General features: G+C 34.7%; 1 protein-coding gene across 1 annotated transcript in view; it reads right to left on the reverse strand.

Moving 5' to 3' along the window:
• The window catches only part of TNKS (tankyrase), a 181,122-nt gene that overhangs the window by 81,869 nt on the left and 78,350 nt on the right, over positions 1-20,903 (reverse strand). The window contains exons 4-5 of the mRNA XM_082374938.1: positions 15,536-15,572; positions 14,701-14,776 (exon numbers count right to left, since the gene is read on the reverse strand). Of these exons, the coding sequence (XP_082231064.1) occupies positions 14,701-14,776; positions 15,536-15,572 (113 nt within the window). The remainder of the gene's footprint in view (positions 1-14,700; positions 14,777-15,535; positions 15,573-20,903) is intronic.

Genomic DNA, 20,903 nt, shown 5'->3' on the forward strand with positions numbered 1-20,903 from the left:
TGCTGTAGTCTGTTAAGTGTGTAATAGTGTTATGTCTAAAAAAAGTACATATCTTAGTTTAAAAATACATTATTAAAATGCTAACCATCATCTGAGCCTTCAGCAAGTTGTAGTAGTAACATCAAAGACCACTGATCACAGATCACCATAACAAATATAATAATGAAAAAGTTTGAAATATTGTGAGAATCACCAAAATGTGACACAAAGACACGAAGTGAGCAAATGCTGTTGGAAAAATGGCACCAATAAACTTGCTCAACGCAGAGTTGCCACAAATCTTCCATTTGTAAAAACACAGTGTCTGAGAAGTATAATAAAGCGAAGCGTAAAACGAGGTCTGCCTGTACAAAATTTGGGGCAATCCTTAAACAAGATTTTAAAATGAGATTCCAAAATACCAGTACTCCAGATAAATATCTCCTTTCCTCTTATTCTGTCTTTGGACACTACTTTTGCAACAAAAAGTGGTCACTAAAAAGATTGCCAAAGACGGTCTTAAAACTATTTGCCACAATCTTTTACTGTAACACTTACCATGAAATCAAATAGTTAAATATTTATGTGTCTGTCTCCTGTGATCCACTGTGAGCTCATTGAGAATGAAGAGCATATCTTAATTTTACGTTAGAAGGCTTAACACAGTGCCTCATACTAGTAAAAAAGAAATGAAAGTTATGGTTAGCTTTTGATTTACGTTAATTAAAGAGAACGGGGGATATGAATAATCCAGCTTGGTGAATTTGACTTCGAATTTGTATGAAAGGTTTACACCACATTTCAACACAGGCCTGTGTGATGTTTGAAGCGTTCCCTAGGAAAGAACAAAACCACAACTGAGAAGCCAGGATGTAAGTCATCAGAGAGCTGCCTAACTTCATGATGTGTAGTGCACTGAGGTTTTCTTTAAGATTTCCACTTTGACCTAGATCAAATCCTCCTGAATTTTTCAGATTAGGGTAAACAATTCATCCTGGTTTGCCCGAGACATTCTTAGTCTCAGGAAACCCGCGCATCCCAGGCAAACTGGGATGGTTGATCACCCTACTCTAGCCAGGCTTAATGCTGAATGAGTTTCTTGGTTTCCGGAGCTGTCCCAAGTCAGAAAGTAGCGTGTGTGTCTGTGTGTGTGTGCCCACCTGCAAGGGCACACATGCATTCAGAATAAGGCAAGACTTACTACTTTACCAAATTAGGAGAAGAATCATAAAACGTTATCATCTGCTCAGATCTTTCCGCATTCACCTGAACGTTCATGTACTCATCACCCAGATACAACAATCACTTATTATTAAGACTTTGTTACACTGGCTTCTGCTATCTCTTTTATTTTCCCCACTGAAGTATTCTGGAGCAAATTCAAGACACTACATACTTCTGTAGGTGCCTATAAAAATTATGGGCAATTTCTTTAAAAAACCCGATATTATTACATCTAATAAAATAGTGGTAAATCTTTGGTACCATCTAATGCCCATGTCAGTATTCAAATTTCCTATCTGTCTCAAAACTTTTAAAAGTTCATTTGCCAGATGTCAGGAAAAATACATTTGGTTATTGGGCCGTTATGTTTCCCCAAATCTACGACAGTCTTTCTCCCTCCTTTCTTTCTTTTTCTACAATACTGACAACTCTCCGTGAAGTTTCTCAACTCTTGTTGAAGAAACCTTGTTAATTGTTCCCTTCCTTGTGTGATTATTTAACTTGTGACAGTATCTTCTGTATTTCATGTAACTTGGAAGTTGAAACTATATTGGCAAGAATATTCATAGATAGTACGTCATATAGTATTACATCAGGTGACATTATGTCTGGATATTCGACTTTCAGTGATAATATTGTTCAATGTAGCATCAGTTTTGCATGTACATACTACCTCTCTGAACTCGTGCATCCTAGATATCATCTGTAATTTTCTTAACTTCCTGCCATCTTTTTATACAATATATATAAACAAACACAAAATCATTACACTTAAAAATTCCAATACTTATTTCTAGTTTTGGGGACATATAAAAACATGCCTTTTCAGATCTGGTTTCAAAAATGAGGTACCATATATGTATTTTCTCAGTTCTAACTGGTTTCAATTATCAATTACTTTCATTTACTCACCATTCCCACCCCAACATAATTCTCTTTTAAATTATAAAAATAATATATTCCCTATAAAATAACACAAAGTACAATGTCTATTTCTCTCTCTAGCACAACAAGCCCCTTTCCCAAAGGTAGGCACTGTTTATAGTTACACAAGTGTCATCTGAGATATTTTTCTATGTTATATGAAGGTATGTTTGTTTTTGAGTTCTTTTTGCTGCTGCTTTTGTCACACAAATGGATATTATAGTCTTCTGCAATTTGCTTTTCTTCTCTTAAAATATTAGCACATAGAGGTCTATCTTATTCTTTGTATAGTATTTCCATTATGTAGCTGCATCGTAATTATTTAACCATCACCTTATAAATGGACATTTACAAATGTTACAGCTCTGCTCTGGTTATCTTAACAAAACACATCTCATTCAAACTTATCATTTGGTTAAGATAGATCAGTGTTCCCCTTCTACAAATAAAATACTGTATCAGCCATTAATACAAAACTCCCAGGAAGATATAATAACTGCATAATCAGAGCTTATTAAATTTCTTTTAGGCACAGAGACATGATTAATCTGCTTGTGAGGTACAGCTAAGAAGTTCTTTGAGACAGTGATACTTAAATCAGAATCAAGGCAAATTAAAAGCTAGAGAATCAATATGGGCATGAGTCCATGGAAATAAATATATCTCATCACTGATGCTTGTCTTTTGAAGAGGTATTTTAAGTAGTACCATAATAAAGATTAGACAGTCTCCTTGAAGTTTCTCGACTCTTGGGCTATTATAATAATAGTTTAAAAGAGAAACTATCTGGAGAATGAAAATTGATGAACCAAAGTAGAAATAAAATTTTAAAAAGATACTTTATTCACACCTTCCCCCCAGACTGTATCTCCTTTAACTTGTCTCTTCTACAGAATACACTTTACTAGATCCTTTAATAATAATGACTTCTTTCCCATTATGAGTCTTTTTTTCTGGTCCTGGGATTCTTGGGCAACAGTTCTCTAAAGCACAGTGCCTAGAGCTAAATACACCTAATAAGAGATACGGTCCCATCACAGCAGATTATATCAGGACTAGTTTCATAAATAGACATATTACTCCTACAACCTAACAGTGTTTAACGTATTAATGTTTTGAAGTCACAATCTCTGTAATGGGAGGGAGTTGGGTAACAATAGTACTGGCTTCCTCACAGTGTTATTTTCTGGCTAAAATGAAATAAAATATATAAAAACATTTTGAAATTACCAAGTATTTTATTGAAATAACAGCTAAAATCTACTGTGTACTTTCTATGTATTAACTTGTTTACTTTACACAACTATTACCAGAACTAGAAACTATTATTATCTCCATATAACAAATGAGGAAACTGAGAAACAGGGGCGTTAATAGCAGAGTCAGAGATCATATGCAGGTAAGTCTGACTTCAGAACTCTCATTCTGCCGGCCTTCCTTTCCTTTGGCTGGGCACTCAGGTTCTGGACAGTATGTTCAGAAATGGATCAGTATGGCTGAGAGGCAGGAAGAATTACTCTTGGTAGGAAGGGATTGCTTTGGTAGTTCTGACTCAACTCAGCACTCAGATCAAACCCTATCAATACTGACAGTGTGACCATACTATCGGATGAGTGCCCCAGAAAGGTAGGACTTCTTTTTTTTTTTCTCTTTTTTTTAAAAAAATTGAAGTATAGTTGATTTACATTGTTGTGTTAATTTCAGGCATACAGCAAGGTGATTCATATATATATATCCTTTTTCAGATTCTTTTCCATTATAGGTTATTACAAGATATTGAATATAGTTCCCTGTGCTATACAGTAGGTCCTTGTTGTTTATCTATTTTATATATAGTACTGTTAATCCCAAATTCCTAATTTATACCTCCCCTGCCTCTCCCCTTTGGTAACCATGAGTTTGTTTTCTATGTCTGTAAGTCTATTTCTGTTTTGTAAATAAGTTCATTTTAGATTCCACATATAATTTGTATCACATGATATTTGTCTTTCTCTGTCTTACTTCACTTACTTCACTCTAGGTCCATCCATGTTGCTGCAACAGCATTATTTCATCCATTTTTATGGCTGGGTAATATTCCACTGTATGTATGCATGTATCTTCTTTATCCATTCATCTGTTGACGGTCACTTAGGCTGCTTCCATGTCCTGGCTATTGTAAATAGTGCTGCTATGAACATTAGGGTGTATGTATCTTTTCAACTTAGAGTTTTCATCTTTTCTGGATATATGCCCAGGTGTGGGATTACTGGATCATATGTTAACTCTATTTTTAGCTTTTTAAGAAACCTTCATACTGTTCTCCATAGTGGCTGCACCAATTTACATTTCCACCAACAGTGTAGGAGGGTTCCCTAGAAATGTAGGACTTCTTAACAAAAGAAGTTATTTAAAATAATAAGCATCAGGACTTCCCCGGTGGCGCAGTGGTTAAGAATCCGCCTGCCAATGCAGGGGACACAGGTTCAAGCCCTGGTCTGGGAAGATCCCACATGCCGCGGAGCAACTAAGCCTGTGTGCCACAACTACTGAAGGCTGAGCGCCTAGAGCCTGTGCTCCGCAACAAAGAGTAGCCACCGCAATGAGAAGCCCGCGCACCGCAACGAAGAGTAGTCCCTGCTCGCCACAACTAGAGGAAGCCCAGGAGCAGCAACAAAGACCCAATGCAGCCAAAAAATAAAATAAAATAATATAATAATAATAAGCATCAGAGGACATGGAGGAATAACAGAATATTGAAACTGGAGAAGAAAATTTATCTGCTTCTTTCCCAGTGCTGGATTTTTCTATGTATCTCTAACAGTCATTTGGTCTTTTCTTGAACTAAATCCCTCCAATTGATTCAACTGCTTCTTCCAGAATAATTTCTTGACTACCTTCCTGGTCACCCTCTGACTGGTCAATATCCCTCCTTAAATTGTGAAACCCTAAGTTTGGTGCTAAATCCAGATATGGTCTGGATATGCATTCAAGCAGAGCCAGATGACAACCTGTCAGCATTATCAGAGTAAAGCTTCCAACATCGCACTGGGAGGTTGGACTAGTTGCCATTTAAGTCCTCTTCCAGATAAAGTTCTATGAGGTAGAATAATGATTGATATTTTAGTCTCAAAGAGTATGCTTTTCCAAAGTAACATATGTAGTCATCTTTAGGAAGGAACCTAAGGCATTTGAAAATTTGTAGAATTTATGAAATATCTCATAAAACAAAACTTCCGTACTTCAATTGCCTTATATAGTAAAAGTTTATTTTTTAAAGTGAGTCTATAAAGGACTATCCTTACTTTAAGTGTTATGTATGGGGAAGAGAAGGATAGGGGAAAGGAAATGAACAGAGAGTAAAGAGCGGGTAATCCATAGGGTAATTTTGTGAGAGTAAAGCTCTGAATGCCAACTTAATTAAATTTTAACTCAACATTATCATTGTGGAAACTCCAAGGGGATTCTTCAACAGCCAGAAATTTGTGTTTCTCTTTTTCAGCCTCAGAATCAGCTGAAGAATTGAAATGTATGCATGAAAATGAGTTTCTAGCGTCCTCTCATAGGGTTTGTATGGGAAAGAAAAAAGGATGCTTATCACTTTCAGAAGGTGCAACATTAATTTTGCATTGCTTAATGAGAAACAGCTGGCAGACTTTATGGAAATCAAATTTCTTGGTCTGACAGTAACCTGATGTCTTATACTTTACAAAAGAAAAGTTCTCACACTACTCAAACCTCACATGAATTCCTTTTTATAATTAATATTTACAATCTTAGGTTTTCAAATCTAAACATCAAAGATTCTAACTAACGTTCAACAGACAGATGACTTATTCTGGAAGTACAAGGAAACAAGTCCACCAATTGTCATTTAAAGATTATTTATGGGGAAATCATTCCACCTTAGATCCTTGGACAGTCATTGTAACTGTATAAACTAGAGAATGAGAAATTCTGTTATCTGATTTTAGTGTGCTTCAGAGCTCTAGGACTTGGGAGACATGCTGTTACCTCAAAGTTCCTTCAGTGATCAAGTCCTGACACTTCTGAGTTTGCACATGTGAATTCAGCAGCCAAAGGCAGCCAGGAGCAGAGGTCTCTAGCTCTATTCCCTGCGGAAGCCTCCTTACCCAATTCTAATGGGTATGGTATTGAACCCTCTCAGACACTAGGAGATCACTTTAGGGGAATTTTTATGGTATTCAGAGTAGGGTATTACCATGTTACTATTGAAAAATTAAAGCATCTTTACAAAAGGAAAATCAACATATGAAGTATTTTATATTTAGTCTATTTCCAAATTTACTAATTTGACTACCCAAATATGCATTTCAAATAATTATGCATGGTATTTATAGTGTTTTTAAAGTTTTACTGTTGATACCATTCTTAGCAGAGAAAGACATTTTCTTATTAGTCACTGAAAACAGCCTTCTTTTAAAAAGGATATTATTAAGATTCTTGATACTTTTAGAAATTTCCTTTTATAATTCTAAATTAATTAAGCAAGTGAGAGAATGGATGAATATGCTTCGGAGGTGGGGGAGGGGAGATTTCCTGAACAATTATTATACTTCTTTAAAAAAGAAAAAAAAAGTAGCATACAAAAATAACCAGGTGAATGTTTGTGTCTGCCCTTCCAGTTTACGTGTTGAAGACCTGACCCTCAACATGATGGGATTTGGAGACAGGGCCTTCAGGAGGTAATTAGGGCTAGATGAGGTCATGAGGGTAGAAGCCCTCAAGATGGGATTAGTGCCCTTACAAAGAAGAGACAGCCAAGAGCTCTCTTTCTCTCTCAGCAAAAAGGCAGCCCTCCACAAGCCAGGAACCCAGTATGGTATGGCAGCCCCAGCTAACTGAGACACCAGGTAACTGGTACACAATGAATTAAGAAATTAATTGTTTATATTGTTTTCATATTATGGCCAAACAACTGTTTCTAATAATACCAATTCAAAGCTACAGATAATATCAGAGTTCTCAAATCCATAATGAACTCTCCACTTTTTGCTGCCTTTCCTTAGGCCAGAAGAGTTTCTGACATCAGACTTCTTTTTGTAACTAAGCAAGCCTTTTTCACACACTAAGGTTCACCCTTTACTAAAAGGATTTAAAAACTTTTTGCGGGATAATCTACTGTCAACTGACATTAACTAAACAGTTTAAGCCAGAGAGACCATAATCAAATCATAATCATTAGAGGGTTATTTTAAAATACCTTTATCATGTAATAATTAATAAATAACTATATGTAAATAACACCACTCACAATTCCACTCACTGAAGAACCAGGACATCAACAATAGCATAAAGTGACCTTCTGTGTTTCTACCTGATCTCCTATTCCCTTGCCACTCTGCCAGATGGATGTTTTTCAAGCTACTGCTGCAGTTGTAATCTAACCTACCCTGTAAAGTCTGGTATACTTGGAGAGTCAGAAGAAGCACTTTAAACTTAGATTCTTACAATTTTAAAAGGATATACTGAAATATCACTTTTGTAATTTGGCTTCTAAATCAAATTTTAATAATGAATCATATTCCCAGCAAAATGATTTAGTACTCGCTCCTTTTTTATCCCTCAACTAGTCTAATATTGAAAACTGCAGGAAACTTGTGCTTTTTGGATATGAGTATAGGAGAAACCGAAGTTCAGAGGAGGATGGCTAAGCTGAGCTTAACTGAATTCCTAAGCTTTACCACCTGCTTTTTAACACAGGTCCCTTTCTACTAAAAATTCTTTTCTCGAAGAGAAAAACAGAACATAGTTGGCATGGGTACTAATTACCCTCACCAGTAGAGATGTCATGCTTGACAAAATAGAGACTGTTTTAGTAGAAGTGATTCCCTAATGAAAAATAAAAAAGACATTTTCAAGCCCTTATTGTTACACTATGAATATACACATGCATAAAGATTTTATACACTATATCCCAACATAAGCAGGCAAGAAAACTCGCTCCAAGGGATTTCTGCATTACCGTTAAGACATGCACTGTTCAGCAAGATGTACCTTAAAGAAGTGATTTGATTAGATATATAATTAAACTTAAAGTACCTGAAGAGTTCCCTAATGCACACTTACTGCATTTTGACCTTCTTATAACCCCAAGTAACATCTAAACTATGAGCCACAAAAGTTGGACACTAAAAAATGGTCTGACCTTTTATCTACCAGGACGTGGGAAGAACAGAGGAGGATGATAAAGGCCGCTAAAGGCCACAGGGAGCCACGCATGGGCCCTCAGGTAATGCTAACACTTTCTTAAAGGGGAACAAGGCTGTATATAAACTTTATTCCAGATACCAGGAGTATTTTATCTACCGACTCTTACATAATCCAAGTCTGTATTACTTACTCTGATGAAAAATAAGTAACAAAATACATAACAATCTTAAAATGTTAGAGTTGAAAGGTAAATTGGAGCTCATGTGGCCCAAAGCCATCCTTTTTTAGGCTAAAAGACTGAGAACTCAGAGATATAATAAAACTTGCCATGATCACATAGCTAGTAATAATTTTAACTTAAAACTTGGTCTTCTAGCTTCAACTTCCTGCTTTTTCCTACAACACCATGACCCATAAAGATGTGCATAAAATTACTTTTTGCTTTCTGAGGGAAAAAAAATCTTAAATTGTAAGATACAAATACAAAGTAATTGAACATATCAAAAGAAATAAATATGTTTGGTGATTTGTTTAAAAATCTTCACTTATTCTTCCAAGCAGCTGTGAAAGAACCATTTTCAGTAATCCGCCTGAGAAATGACGCAAACTTTCTTGACCAATAGACAATATGCATTGAGTTATACGCAATATTTTCTTATAGCAGGGGTATTTCAGTTAGCTATTACTACATAACAAACCACCCCTAAAATGGTAGGTTGCCTGGGTGGCTCTTCTGCTCTATGTGGTATGAGCTAGGTGTTAGGACGACTGGTGTCACCTGGAGGCTGGACTGGACGCTCAGCTGAGGCTAAAAGTCGAGGACACGTGGAGAGTTAGAGCCTTAAGCAGTCTCGGTGGGTCTTTGGCTAGAGGCCTCAGTTCTTCCCCACATGAACTTCTCCATACGGCTGCTTGTGCTTGCTCATGGCATGGCAGCTGGGAGCCAAGAAAGAGTATTCCAAAAGCAAGAAACTGCAGCTACCAGGCCAATTCCAAGGGCTAGTCCTAAACCTGGCATGGCATCACTTCTACTTTATTTTATTCATCAAAGCAGTCCCAGGCTTAGTTCACAGCCTGTGTGGGAGGGGACTAGACAAGAGCATAAATAATGAGAGGCCCAGTTCATTGAGGGGCTGTCAAAGTAACAATATGAGGACTGTTAAAATCCTGTTCCAGCAAAATATTTAGAGAAGACTTACACTGAAGGAGGGAGGTGTTAACCAAGAATACTGTATTAGAATATGACAAATTCACATAACCCTAAAATTTAAGTATAAATTGCAAAAACCATTGCATTAATCCTACATATTCTTTGTGCTACACTGGATGTGCTTTATGGAATTTAAATGAGTGTTGTGGCATTATTTTTCAGCCGGATATTAATTTTTAATAAATATATTCTTAAAAATGGGTATATGTATTTTATGAACACATTTCTGAATTTATAAGCTGCAAAAGTAAACAAATTTAATTTATTAAATGTGATGTGGGGTGGGGAGGAGACAACGACCAAGTTCCAAGACAATTAATTCGATTGTATGCTTTGTAGATTACCTGGTAACCTACATTTTATCCAAATGCCACCTGGGACTGAGCTTGGTAATAAAGACAATTTAAGTGGAGAAGTGGGGGATGCAGAAGTACTCAGAAGTATGTATCTGTCCATTCTAAATATGCTCAAAAGCCAAAAATATATCAGAGGAGTAGGGATCTAATTTTCTGAAGTTCTACTATGTGCTACATTTATCACATTATTTCATTTAATCCTCTCAAATGTCTTGTGGAATGGGTATCATTATACCCATTTAGTAAAGAATACACTGAAAACTGTAGAGCCATAGTCACACACTTAGAAAGTGCAAGAGCAGAGAACAGAATCCATCTGTTTGGCCTCAAAGCCCATTTGCTCTTTCGACTATTATCACATAGTTTTTTATGGTATCTACAAGGGATGGTACTAAATTCTACTTTATTTCTGATTGATCTCTATTAAAAAATAGTTTTTAAACACTTTACTTTTCTCCATTTCCAGAGTCTTATTCATTATTAACTATTTTATGGAAGCAAACATTTACACAGTAGAAATCCGACATTTAAAGAAACCCTTCAGTTAATCTTTCTGAATTTAAATCATGCTCCTCCAGTTGCCTTTCATCTAAATTTGTGATTTCTTACAGAAGAGCATACATGTCTAAATACTAATGCTTTAAAAATAAAAGAGCTAGAAAAAAAAATCTCACCTTAAATCTACACTTTGTATCACAGCAAAAGGAATCATATTTTTTTAGGCACTGGCTTCAATGTCCTGGATAATGTCTTCATCATTCTAACAATTTTGAGCTCCTTGTGAACCAATACCATTAAACACACAGTTATCTCCCATGACACTTAGCACAATGACCTATACATGGCATGTACTGAGTGCTGACTGAATGAACAAAAGGAGCAGAAAGAAACCACCATAACATTGAATATTTTATAATAAAAACAAAATTCCAACCAAACATTAGTTACTTTCAATATTTGGTGACATACAATTACAGCAATAGTATGCATAGTAAATGCATGCAAAGATACATATTATTTCTATTTAGGAATATGTACAGTAATGCCAAACTCCAACCTATTCCTTGTTATAAGGAGGGTATAAATTTAGGACATTTATTTTGGAAGGGGATAAAGGCAGCCAGGAAAGGGACCTAAAAGAACTCTGAAGAGGGTTGAGTGTTAGAATAATCTGAAATGTATTCAAATACTTATTTTCATTCATTGTAAAAAGGTATCCTTATAAAAATTAATATTGCAAAACAAGAGACGACGACCATCTCAAATTTATGTATCAAACAAGACCAGAATATTTGGATAATTGCTAACAAAATGTCTGATCATGATAGAACATGCTGTAAAGAGAGATTAAAGGACAAGACATCTAAGTTTGAAAATATAGGAATTACAGAAAGGAAGCGATCTGTTTTAAGGACCTGGTCGCTGCAATACAAAATAAGAAACTATGGAATGCTATGCCTAATCACAATCGGCAGGAGACAGAAGAACAATAAATTATATCTATGCCCCTATGTTTCTAAAGTGGCCAGCATTAGAACATGCGTGTAATTGTATGAAAGTAGCATTTTAGAACAAAACATTACAAAAAATGTTTCTGCCTTTGCTTTTTAGGGAAAACAACAACTGGAAATTTCTAGAGTAGTCAAGCTCTGCTTTGATTTACATGTCAGATAAAAGCAAAATATAACCATGTAAATTACTTAAAACCTTATTGGTACTTCACTATTTTCAGATTCTACAGGTTAGAAAAACAAATGTCTGTGGGAAATAAAAATTTTAACCACTGAGATATTACCTAATGGGATAATCATCAAGTCACAGTACAGAATTAAGAGACTATTTAAATTTACACTGTCACTGTACAAGCCCACGTACCACTTGGAAAAGGAAGGCTGACGTCTAAACCCCCCACATATATCTAGGCAATCTCTCCACCCACTAGTTAGTGTATAAGGAACATTGCTTTTCTAAAAACATTACAAAATTGACACTTCCATGGGCTTTTAAAATTTACAAACCAGGAATCGTAGTAAAAACAGTGACAGGCAAGGATTCAGTTAAGCATTGATACAGTCATTTAAAAACCTGCTAAAAATGAATTTGATTCTGTACTGTGTTCTAAAATGCAAATTCAAGAAATAAAACTTCATATACCTGACTAATTTACTATACATGTAAAGTACCTGTATCCTCTTGTTTATATACAATCTGACTTCCTAATTCTAGATAAACACATATTAATGGCCTGGAAAAATACTAAATATATACGATTGATTTGTAATTCAGCAGCTAGATTTGCTTACACATCCTCTTGATATCAATAGCAAGAAAACAAAAGAGATTGTCATAACTAAAGGATCTTTTCCCAATCTCCATCAGCACCCACAATATCTACCACTTCACGGCTTTACTGCAACTGGTATATCTAATAAGAATTGCTCTGTGCCATAAACAAGGGTAATATCTAAATATGAACATTATTCAATTTTAAACATGAAATTTTATTTGCATTTTGCATACTGATGAACAATTTTGAATGATTTTTTATGTTATATGCATAGCACCAAAACGTAATAAACGCTTAAGTCTAATTTTCTTTTTCTATCTAATTTGAGAAAATTGATAATCTAAAAAAGTATAGGAGCACATTTTGGAAAATTATTACATTATTTATATGTTGTGAAGCCTTCAGTATAATAGTAATGTTTGAGACATGTTCTTAAAAATGTTCTACACATTAAAATATATAATTCTCCCTTGTGGTACAATTACTCAAAAATAAATTGATAAAATCATACTAGTAATAATATATAATAACAGAAAATATACAATTCCCCATTCATATACTTCTGAGTTAATTTTCTAACTGGCAAAGAGCACAGATGATTTTTTTCACTCGAAGGATAAAATTATGTTCATCTGGGAGCATATTCGTAGCCTAAGCTTCTGCTACATGCAAAATGCCAGGCTTGGTCCGGTACAAAAGAGAGCTAATAGCCAAGCAGAAGAAAAAGACACGTATGAATAACCACAATTCAAGAACTCTGCGGTAAATGCCATAGAGTAATACAGAAAAGGAGCCATAGGAATTTGAATGAGGAATATGTTAGTTTCAGCTACAGGAATAAAGGAAGTGTATCCTCCTTTGGGGAGAAGGAAAAATAAAGAAGTTCTACATATTTGTGTAGGGATTGAGGCAAGGAGAAGAGGTAATTTGTTAATTATCAGTGTTCACGCTCCTTAATTATTTTGATTTACTGAGCTAGGAATGGGGCTGTCAAGGTACAAGGGTAAGGATGGGAGAATGAGGCTGGGATGGAAACTGACTCCTATTATAGTAATCTCACATAAATTTTGGAATATTAAAATGGCTGTGGAAAACTGAAGTAGGCTGGGCTCTAAAAGAGCTCTGTCTAAAGATATAGCTGCATTTACAGATAAGAAGGGTTCTTTCTGCATAGTGATAAAAGTCGCCTTATCTACTAAAAGGATCCAAACAAAATCTGGAACTCAAAGTAACTCAGGGAAGTTAAAACTCCCAAAGCAACTACAAAATTGAAGGGAAAATGAGCAGTTACCATTTAAAAACATCTCCCAGAAGTCATTAATAGTACCAAGTAAATCTTTGCTAATTTATAGCTTGATATATACATAATTTAACCTACCATGAAAGTAGAAGTCTCCTCCAAATTATCCAGAGAAACTAAACATTCATTAGGCTATGTGAAATAATATACAAGCCATCTTCAATAACAACATATATTTGGAAGGATTCAATTCAATGCCACTATTATATGGGTTTCATTAGAATGGGGAAAAAAGTGAAAGGAAAGCTGAATAATTTTAATCTATAAAATTATCACTCAGAGAAAAAGAATTTTTTAAAAGCAAAACAGTTCATTATTTCTAAGGGGTACCATCCATCCTGATACTTTCCATAGTATATTTTCGATATAAATTATTCCAAAGGAATTAATTCTTTAAATATTAGGTACAAGATAATTTTCCTCAATATCTGCAGTATAACTTTAAAAATGTTTTAGGTTTTAAAAATATAAAAGCCATCCTTTAACATTAAAAAATTAACCAACATTTTTAAAAAGACTTCATAGTACAAAGTGTTTTGTTTTTCCGTATCTATAAGGCAAACCACTGCAAAACTTTGTGGTCAGATACCAAAGGCTATAAAGGATTACATTTTCAGTCTCTATTCAGCAAGAATATGAAGCAGATAATGAAGATACCACTGCATATTTTATATATTACCTTACATTTATGACAAATGTATATTAATACAGAATATTTTTCTCTGCTTTAATACTTTCTTTCAATATATAACGATGAAAACTTAGCAAAAAAAAAAAAAGCAGGGCCATTACAATAGACCTAAAAAGATCATTAGCATTTTCTCAGCTTTAAATGGAAAAAGTGTTGGTTGTCTAGCAAAGAAATTTTCCTTTGCCAAAAAGAAATAAAAAATATATCCTAACCAAGATGGGTAATTAGGATGTAAACAAATACTTCTAATTTCCATTATCATACACAGAAAATAATACACATTGTTATAATTTTAATCACCAAAAAAGCTGCAGTTCCATTTAACAAATAACTTTCAGTGTCTGACATTTAAGAGAAAAGGCTTAAGATCCATGCTTCACCAGCTCTATGAACATGTCACAACAGCATTTCATTTTACAGTTAAAAGGTACCAGTAAAATACAGCCATATATATGTATGTATATAAACATGTGTGTGTATATATGTATATACACATATATATGCCAACTTTAAAAATTTTAACTGTAAAGCAAAAAGAAATCACTGAAGGGGAATATTATATTTTAAATGACTTACCTTTCGCCCATCACTTGCATGGCAATTCACATTTAGAGGAGTCAGTAAAGCCATTAGTTTTTCTTCATTACCACTCCTACAAAAAGGTAGTAAGTTAATTCCTATAAAATTATAGCGCTTCTTATGAATGTTTATGGATATTTTTCACAAGAGAGTAGAAAATGATATGGGCTTGCTTTGATTTCTTTTATATGGTTCTGAATGAATCTCTTTTGCTATATTCAATTCAATCAATATATTCCTAATAATTCCTGTTAATCATCATACAGTGGTATATCATAGATAAGGTAGCTTTCTACATTTTTGTTTTCTTTATCTGCATAAAGTCACCTTCTTAATTACAAACAAACTTTACTCTGATAAGTGATCTAAAACACTGGAGTTAAAAACACATATAAAATGCTGTAAAAAGCTAATCAATTAAATTATAAATGAACAAGAACAAAAGAAAATGGGTGAGAATTTTAACATTTACTTCATGCCCCTCATTCAAGCTTGGCTAGAAAAATTTCCAGAGAAAAATAAAGATATAGGTATTTAAATACTCCAAGAACATCATTCAAAAAGCTCGGCAACTCGGGTTTGCAGTTACCTTAAGAAATGTTCCAAATAAAATTAACCTTACAATCATCACCATATTGAAAGACAGTCTCATTTAATACACTAATCGTGCAAAATAAAGTATACAAAGATTTAGTATAAGGTCTTATCCGCATTATCGTATAAAATCCAAGCAAGACAATAACATGTTATAATTTTTATAGTCCTCCACCTGCCCTCCCCCTTTTCTCCCTTAAATGCATTATACTCACTTAAAATGAATGGCATCACTTACCTAGCAGCTTCTAGGAGTTCGTCTTTCTTGTATTCACCTAGATGATTGCAAAATATCATGCTGTTAGCATTTGGCAGAAGACAGATTAAGAAATGCAGTAGGCAGCAAATAGAGAATTAAATAGAAAAGAACAGAAAAAGAGAGTCCACACCCCGCTGGGTGATGGAGCCGTGACGTTAGCCAGCTTGTGAAGGCAGCATCACCAGTGCCTTGGAGACGGGCAGCAAATTGACGCAGCTTCTTGTCCAATCCTCAGATGAAATAGCTTTCTTCAGACGACCAATGAATGCTAAATCTTGTGTCCAGAAACACATTCCCTCTGATAACAGCATGCCAGTTGAAGACAATGTCCCCTCCCCCCTTTTCTATTCAGGCTGTCACAGTATACTTGTGAAGCATAATACATTCTGAGACAAAAGCAAAATAATGTGGCTCTTTAAAGGTACAAATTACTAGTCTTCAAAAAACCTCAGTTTTATTTGTAATGACATGGAAAGTTTTGTCAAAAAAAAAAAAAAAAAACCCCAACACATTAATTACCATTGCTGAGCTTTATAGCAGAAGAAAAAAAATATCAGGATCATGAAGCCTTTGCCTCGATAGGGTAGGTCTGTAGACTAGAAATACGTGAACTACGTACCAAATGCTATGAACCCCTTGCAGGCAGTGCTCTAAAAACCAAAACAGTGAATACATTCTTAAATGACAATAATATTCTAACGTGCTGCAACCTACACTTTATACAAATTCAATACCAAAGTTTAACAACAAAGAGTCTTAAAAATATTTTTTAAAAGGAGACTGGGGTCTCTGAGAATAAGCAGACATCCAACTATTAAGATATGAATAATTTTTCTCCATTCTATTTTTTAATATATCACAGACTGAAAATAGGTATATAATTTAGAATCTTCAATACAAATTTCTTAGGGCATTCAAGAACTAACAAACAAGTCTTTGCAAGCACAATTGAAGGAATTTTAGTAATATAGAGTTTGCTCACTGAATAAATAAAAGGAACAGCCAGGACCATGATTCAGCTATCATATGCTGACTCAGTTTGCTATATCATTAAAGAAATAATTATACAAAATGTCTAAGCAAGTAATTATGTGAAGGCAAATATTAAGTATACATATAAAAAATAAAATTTTAGATTAAAATGTTATAATTCTATTAAGAAATAAGCTTAAACTACTTTTAAAAATCTTATCACTTATAAATATGGATTTCTCTGCATTTTGTTTATTTTGCTACAGAATGCAGAATATTGATGTAAATATTTTGAGGACGTCTCAGGACCATCAAGCACATGTTTAAATTCTATAACCTTTCATTAGCAAATATTTTTTTAGTTTAAACTTTTGTCTTGATTATTAGATGGAGATTTTATTAAAATCTAGAAACTGTAAGCAGTTATTTTCAAATAAGGAAAAAGTTGTTAAATATCTATTCTCTCCTAAGGGAATTTTATATACCAATAAAGTCACGGACTCAACAATATACATGGATAAGCTAGAATGTATGCTTCATGGTAAGAGTCGGTCTTTCTAATTTCCCATGTATTGTATTCCAGATTCTTTAACTAATTGACAGTTTAAGATTTACATTATTCTAATCCCCCACAAATAAGGTTCTTGTCTTCCCAAAACCAAAGACCTACCTTTATTAAATATTTTAGGTGGCAATATGGAAGTGAATGAGTCAGTTTAAGAATCCCCTTCTGGGCTTCTTCTGGGTGGTGCAGTGGTTAAGAATCTGCCTGCCAATGCAGGGCACACGAGTTCGAGCCCTGGTCTGGGAAGATACCGCATGCCGCGGAGCAACTGGGCCCGTGAGCCACAACTACTGAGCCTGCGCATCTGGAGCCTGCGCTCCGCAACAAGAGAGGCCGCGATAGTCAGAGGCCCGCGCACCGCGATGAAGAGTGGCCCCCGCTCGCCGCAACTAGAGAAAGCTCTCACACAGAAACGAAGACCCAACACAGCCAAAAATAAATAAATAAATAATAAATAAATAAATTTATTAAAAAAAAAAAAGAATCTCCTTCTGAGAAAATAGTATGACCCATACTCTCAAACGCCTTAAGAATCAAGAGCAAAATAAGTGAAATTATGGGGTAATCTATAAAAGTCATTCATTTAGTCAGTCAGCAAACAATTATTTGAAAGTCCTATAGGCCAGATTCAAAACCAAAAAAGAAACTATCATCTCTAAACTCAAGGAATAATAGTCTATTAAACAAGACAAACAAGTAACAAATGATGAGAGTAGGAAATCAGTCTTATGCTATGAAGAGTTTAAAGGCTAGTCTTAAGTAAGATTAATAAGAGGCAGGATAATTGTAGTTCAAGGAAGGTTTCCTGGAAGAAGGAAAACTTGTGCAGAGTTTTTAAAGGAAGAACAGGTAATCCTCCGGTGAAGAAGGGTGAGGGGGAAGGAAGCAACCAAAGTAAAAGAAATGAGAGGGGCAATGGCCGCTGAGTAAACCTGAAACAAAGCACATTTGCAGGGGAATGGGTAAGAATGAGGCAGAGAAGAAATAGAAAGATCACATGAATGGCACTCTAAGAAGTTTGAACTTTATTTTGAAAACAATGAGGAAATACTGAAATATTTTAACAAGTAGAATGCAAAGTATATTTAAAGATCTATAAGTTTTGTGATTATTTAAAATATTCCCATATTCTACTCCAGTGAACTTTTCTTGGGGAGGAAAGTGGCCCAAACGGGGTAAAGGGAGGTGAAGACAATAAATTCGGACACAGTCTATATTTTGGTGTAAGTATACATTTCCTGATATACAGTAATCATACTGAAATTGAGACGTGAAAGCAGCTACTACTGAAATTGAAGTCATAGTGAAACATGACTTTAGTAAGCTAGGAAATAAAACTGCAAAGTATTTGGCATCTCCAAAGTTCAAATCAGTCTACTTACATAAGCTTCTCATCAAGTATAGCTTATTGATATTTTCTCCAAAGGGCACTTTTTGAAGAAAAAAAAAAAGTTATTCCCTCATGGATAAACTGATAATAAACCAAAGCTTTCAAAAGGATACATATAAGTGCACCCAACAGTGGCAGACCCAGGTATTACAAATGACTTTCTACTTTCACTGTTAGAGATCCTAGTACTTTAATCAGCTTTTCTGCAATACATTCCAACATCCACTGTCTGGTGCCCGAGGACCACAATCCATAAACAGTCAAAGCTATTTTTCAAATGCTACATCGCAGAAATAAGTAGCATAATGAACTTAGAGTCCCTCACACACTCTGACAACAAATCTGAGCTGCTTACTTAACAGTGAAACCCCAGTTCTATTTCATTTTAGCTGCGAATCTGAAAATATTCTGACTGAGACTCTGGTGCTCTGTGGAGCATTTATATTCTTTAATAACATCCAGATAAAGGCTAGCAATAGATCAGCCAGAAAGGAAACTAGGCAATTATAGTCAAGATAATAGCAGCCAGAAATGGAGAAAACAGATGGCTTAAAATATTTTTCTTTGATTAGAATAAAATAAGTGGGGCTAAAAAAAAAAAAAGCAAGCCACAAAGTTTACTTTCCAAAATCTGAACTGTTTTTATTAGTAAACTAAGTGTTGATAGGATGCATGTAAAGATACACACACACACACACACACACACACACACACACACACACAGTCGGGGGGCAGAGGTAAGAGTTAATGTGTTAAAAAGTATCAATATGTTATCAGAAAGGTTAAAAATGAAAGTTAAAAAATAAAGGTTAAAAATAAAACTCCCCTTTGTATTTCTCTGAGGTAGTTAGAAACAACTTCTCTTTCACTTACTGTGAAGGCAAAATTACTTTTTGAATAAAAATGAAGAAAACCTGAATCAATAAATAGACGTCATAATTATTGACTTATCTCAATTTCAACATCTTAAGGGGCTTTCGTTCTTTTCTTCAGCAACTGACAGGATCAAAGCAGACTACATTTTCTAAAAATGAGTCATTTGGTTTTGTTGAGGTGGTACAACGTGGAAAAATTATGAACACAGAATCATAAATTCTTAAAGCAATAAAGGACTAAAAAAGAATTTTGACCTTTCTTTTCTCTGCTTTGAAACCATGCATAACACATGCCTATCAGTAACATCTCTTGTTATATGCAGTGAGGGGGGTGTAACTTGGAAGTCACCTTTCTCCTGTCACCTCATCCCCAATTTCAGAATAGCTTTCCTAAGGGATCATCAACATATTATTTACAGTTAAATGAAACTGACACCAAGACAATTAAATGAATTGCCTAAGGTTTCACTGAGTATTATTCACTATCTGTCAAGCCCTGAAAAAAGGCTAACGTGAGCAGAAGCTAACCAAATCTACGTTTTGGAAGAAGCGATGTAAACAAAAGAGTAACAAAACAATGATGGTAATAAAACAATTTTAAAAACAATACAAGAACTAGCTTTAAACAGGTTGAACATATTTAGATAACATATGCCAAATATTTCCATCAAAACTACTTTAAAGCAGGGAACTTTCACATGAGCTTGTAAACATGGGCCAAAAAAAAAAAGTAAGCATGTAAGTTTTACCTTTTAGTTTGTTTTAACATTTTGGACCAAGGGAATAGGTAGGAATGAAGACAATGTATTCCAGGTCTATTAAAATGACCAATACATTTTGCATTTCCCACAGCATGTGTTAATTCCTCATGCTTTAGGTATCTCAAGGTAAGAGCTACCTTAAGACTTCAATCAAGAATCTCAATTATCAAGTTTAGGGACCCTTTTGTTGCTGAGGGCTAAGTAGTACCATGAATTGCTAATTCTCATACAGATACTTTCTCATCAAGCTGCCAACAAATACAAGAGATGAACTGATTCTTGTAACTAAACTGACAGCCAATATGGGGAATAAAATATTAATTTAGGTGACATAATCCATTGTGTTTTCACTAACAGATTTGATATTTTAGAAACAGCTACGTAGTTGTGGAAGGAATTTCACTGAAGCACCAGGAAATAATCTGATCTCAAGATGTTAAGCTAGGTCTTCCACCGAAAGCAATTTTCAGACAGGCTGATATCTACTATACATACACATGGCCCCAGGAATGATCTGCATCCTCTCTCTGAAATTATTTTTTGAATTATTTGAATTATTTATTTCAATTGTTAACTGAATTATTATTTCGCTCTCTGAGATCTTTCATAAATATTTTCAGGACAATGTTGGGAAAAAATTACAAAGTATTAAGAGTCCTCGATGCCTTCTTCCAACTTCTGAATCCTATCAATCTTCCCACTCATTCTGATTCTGGCTTCAAAGTCCATAGCATTAGAGAAGTCTAGAATCACGATCAAACTAAACGCTCCACATCGATTCTAA

This window comes from Balaenoptera borealis (assembly GCF_965194805.1).
Source record: "Balaenoptera borealis genome assembly, chromosome: 21".
NCBI classification, from domain to species: domain Eukaryota; kingdom Metazoa; phylum Chordata; class Mammalia; order Artiodactyla; family Balaenopteridae; genus Balaenoptera; species Balaenoptera borealis.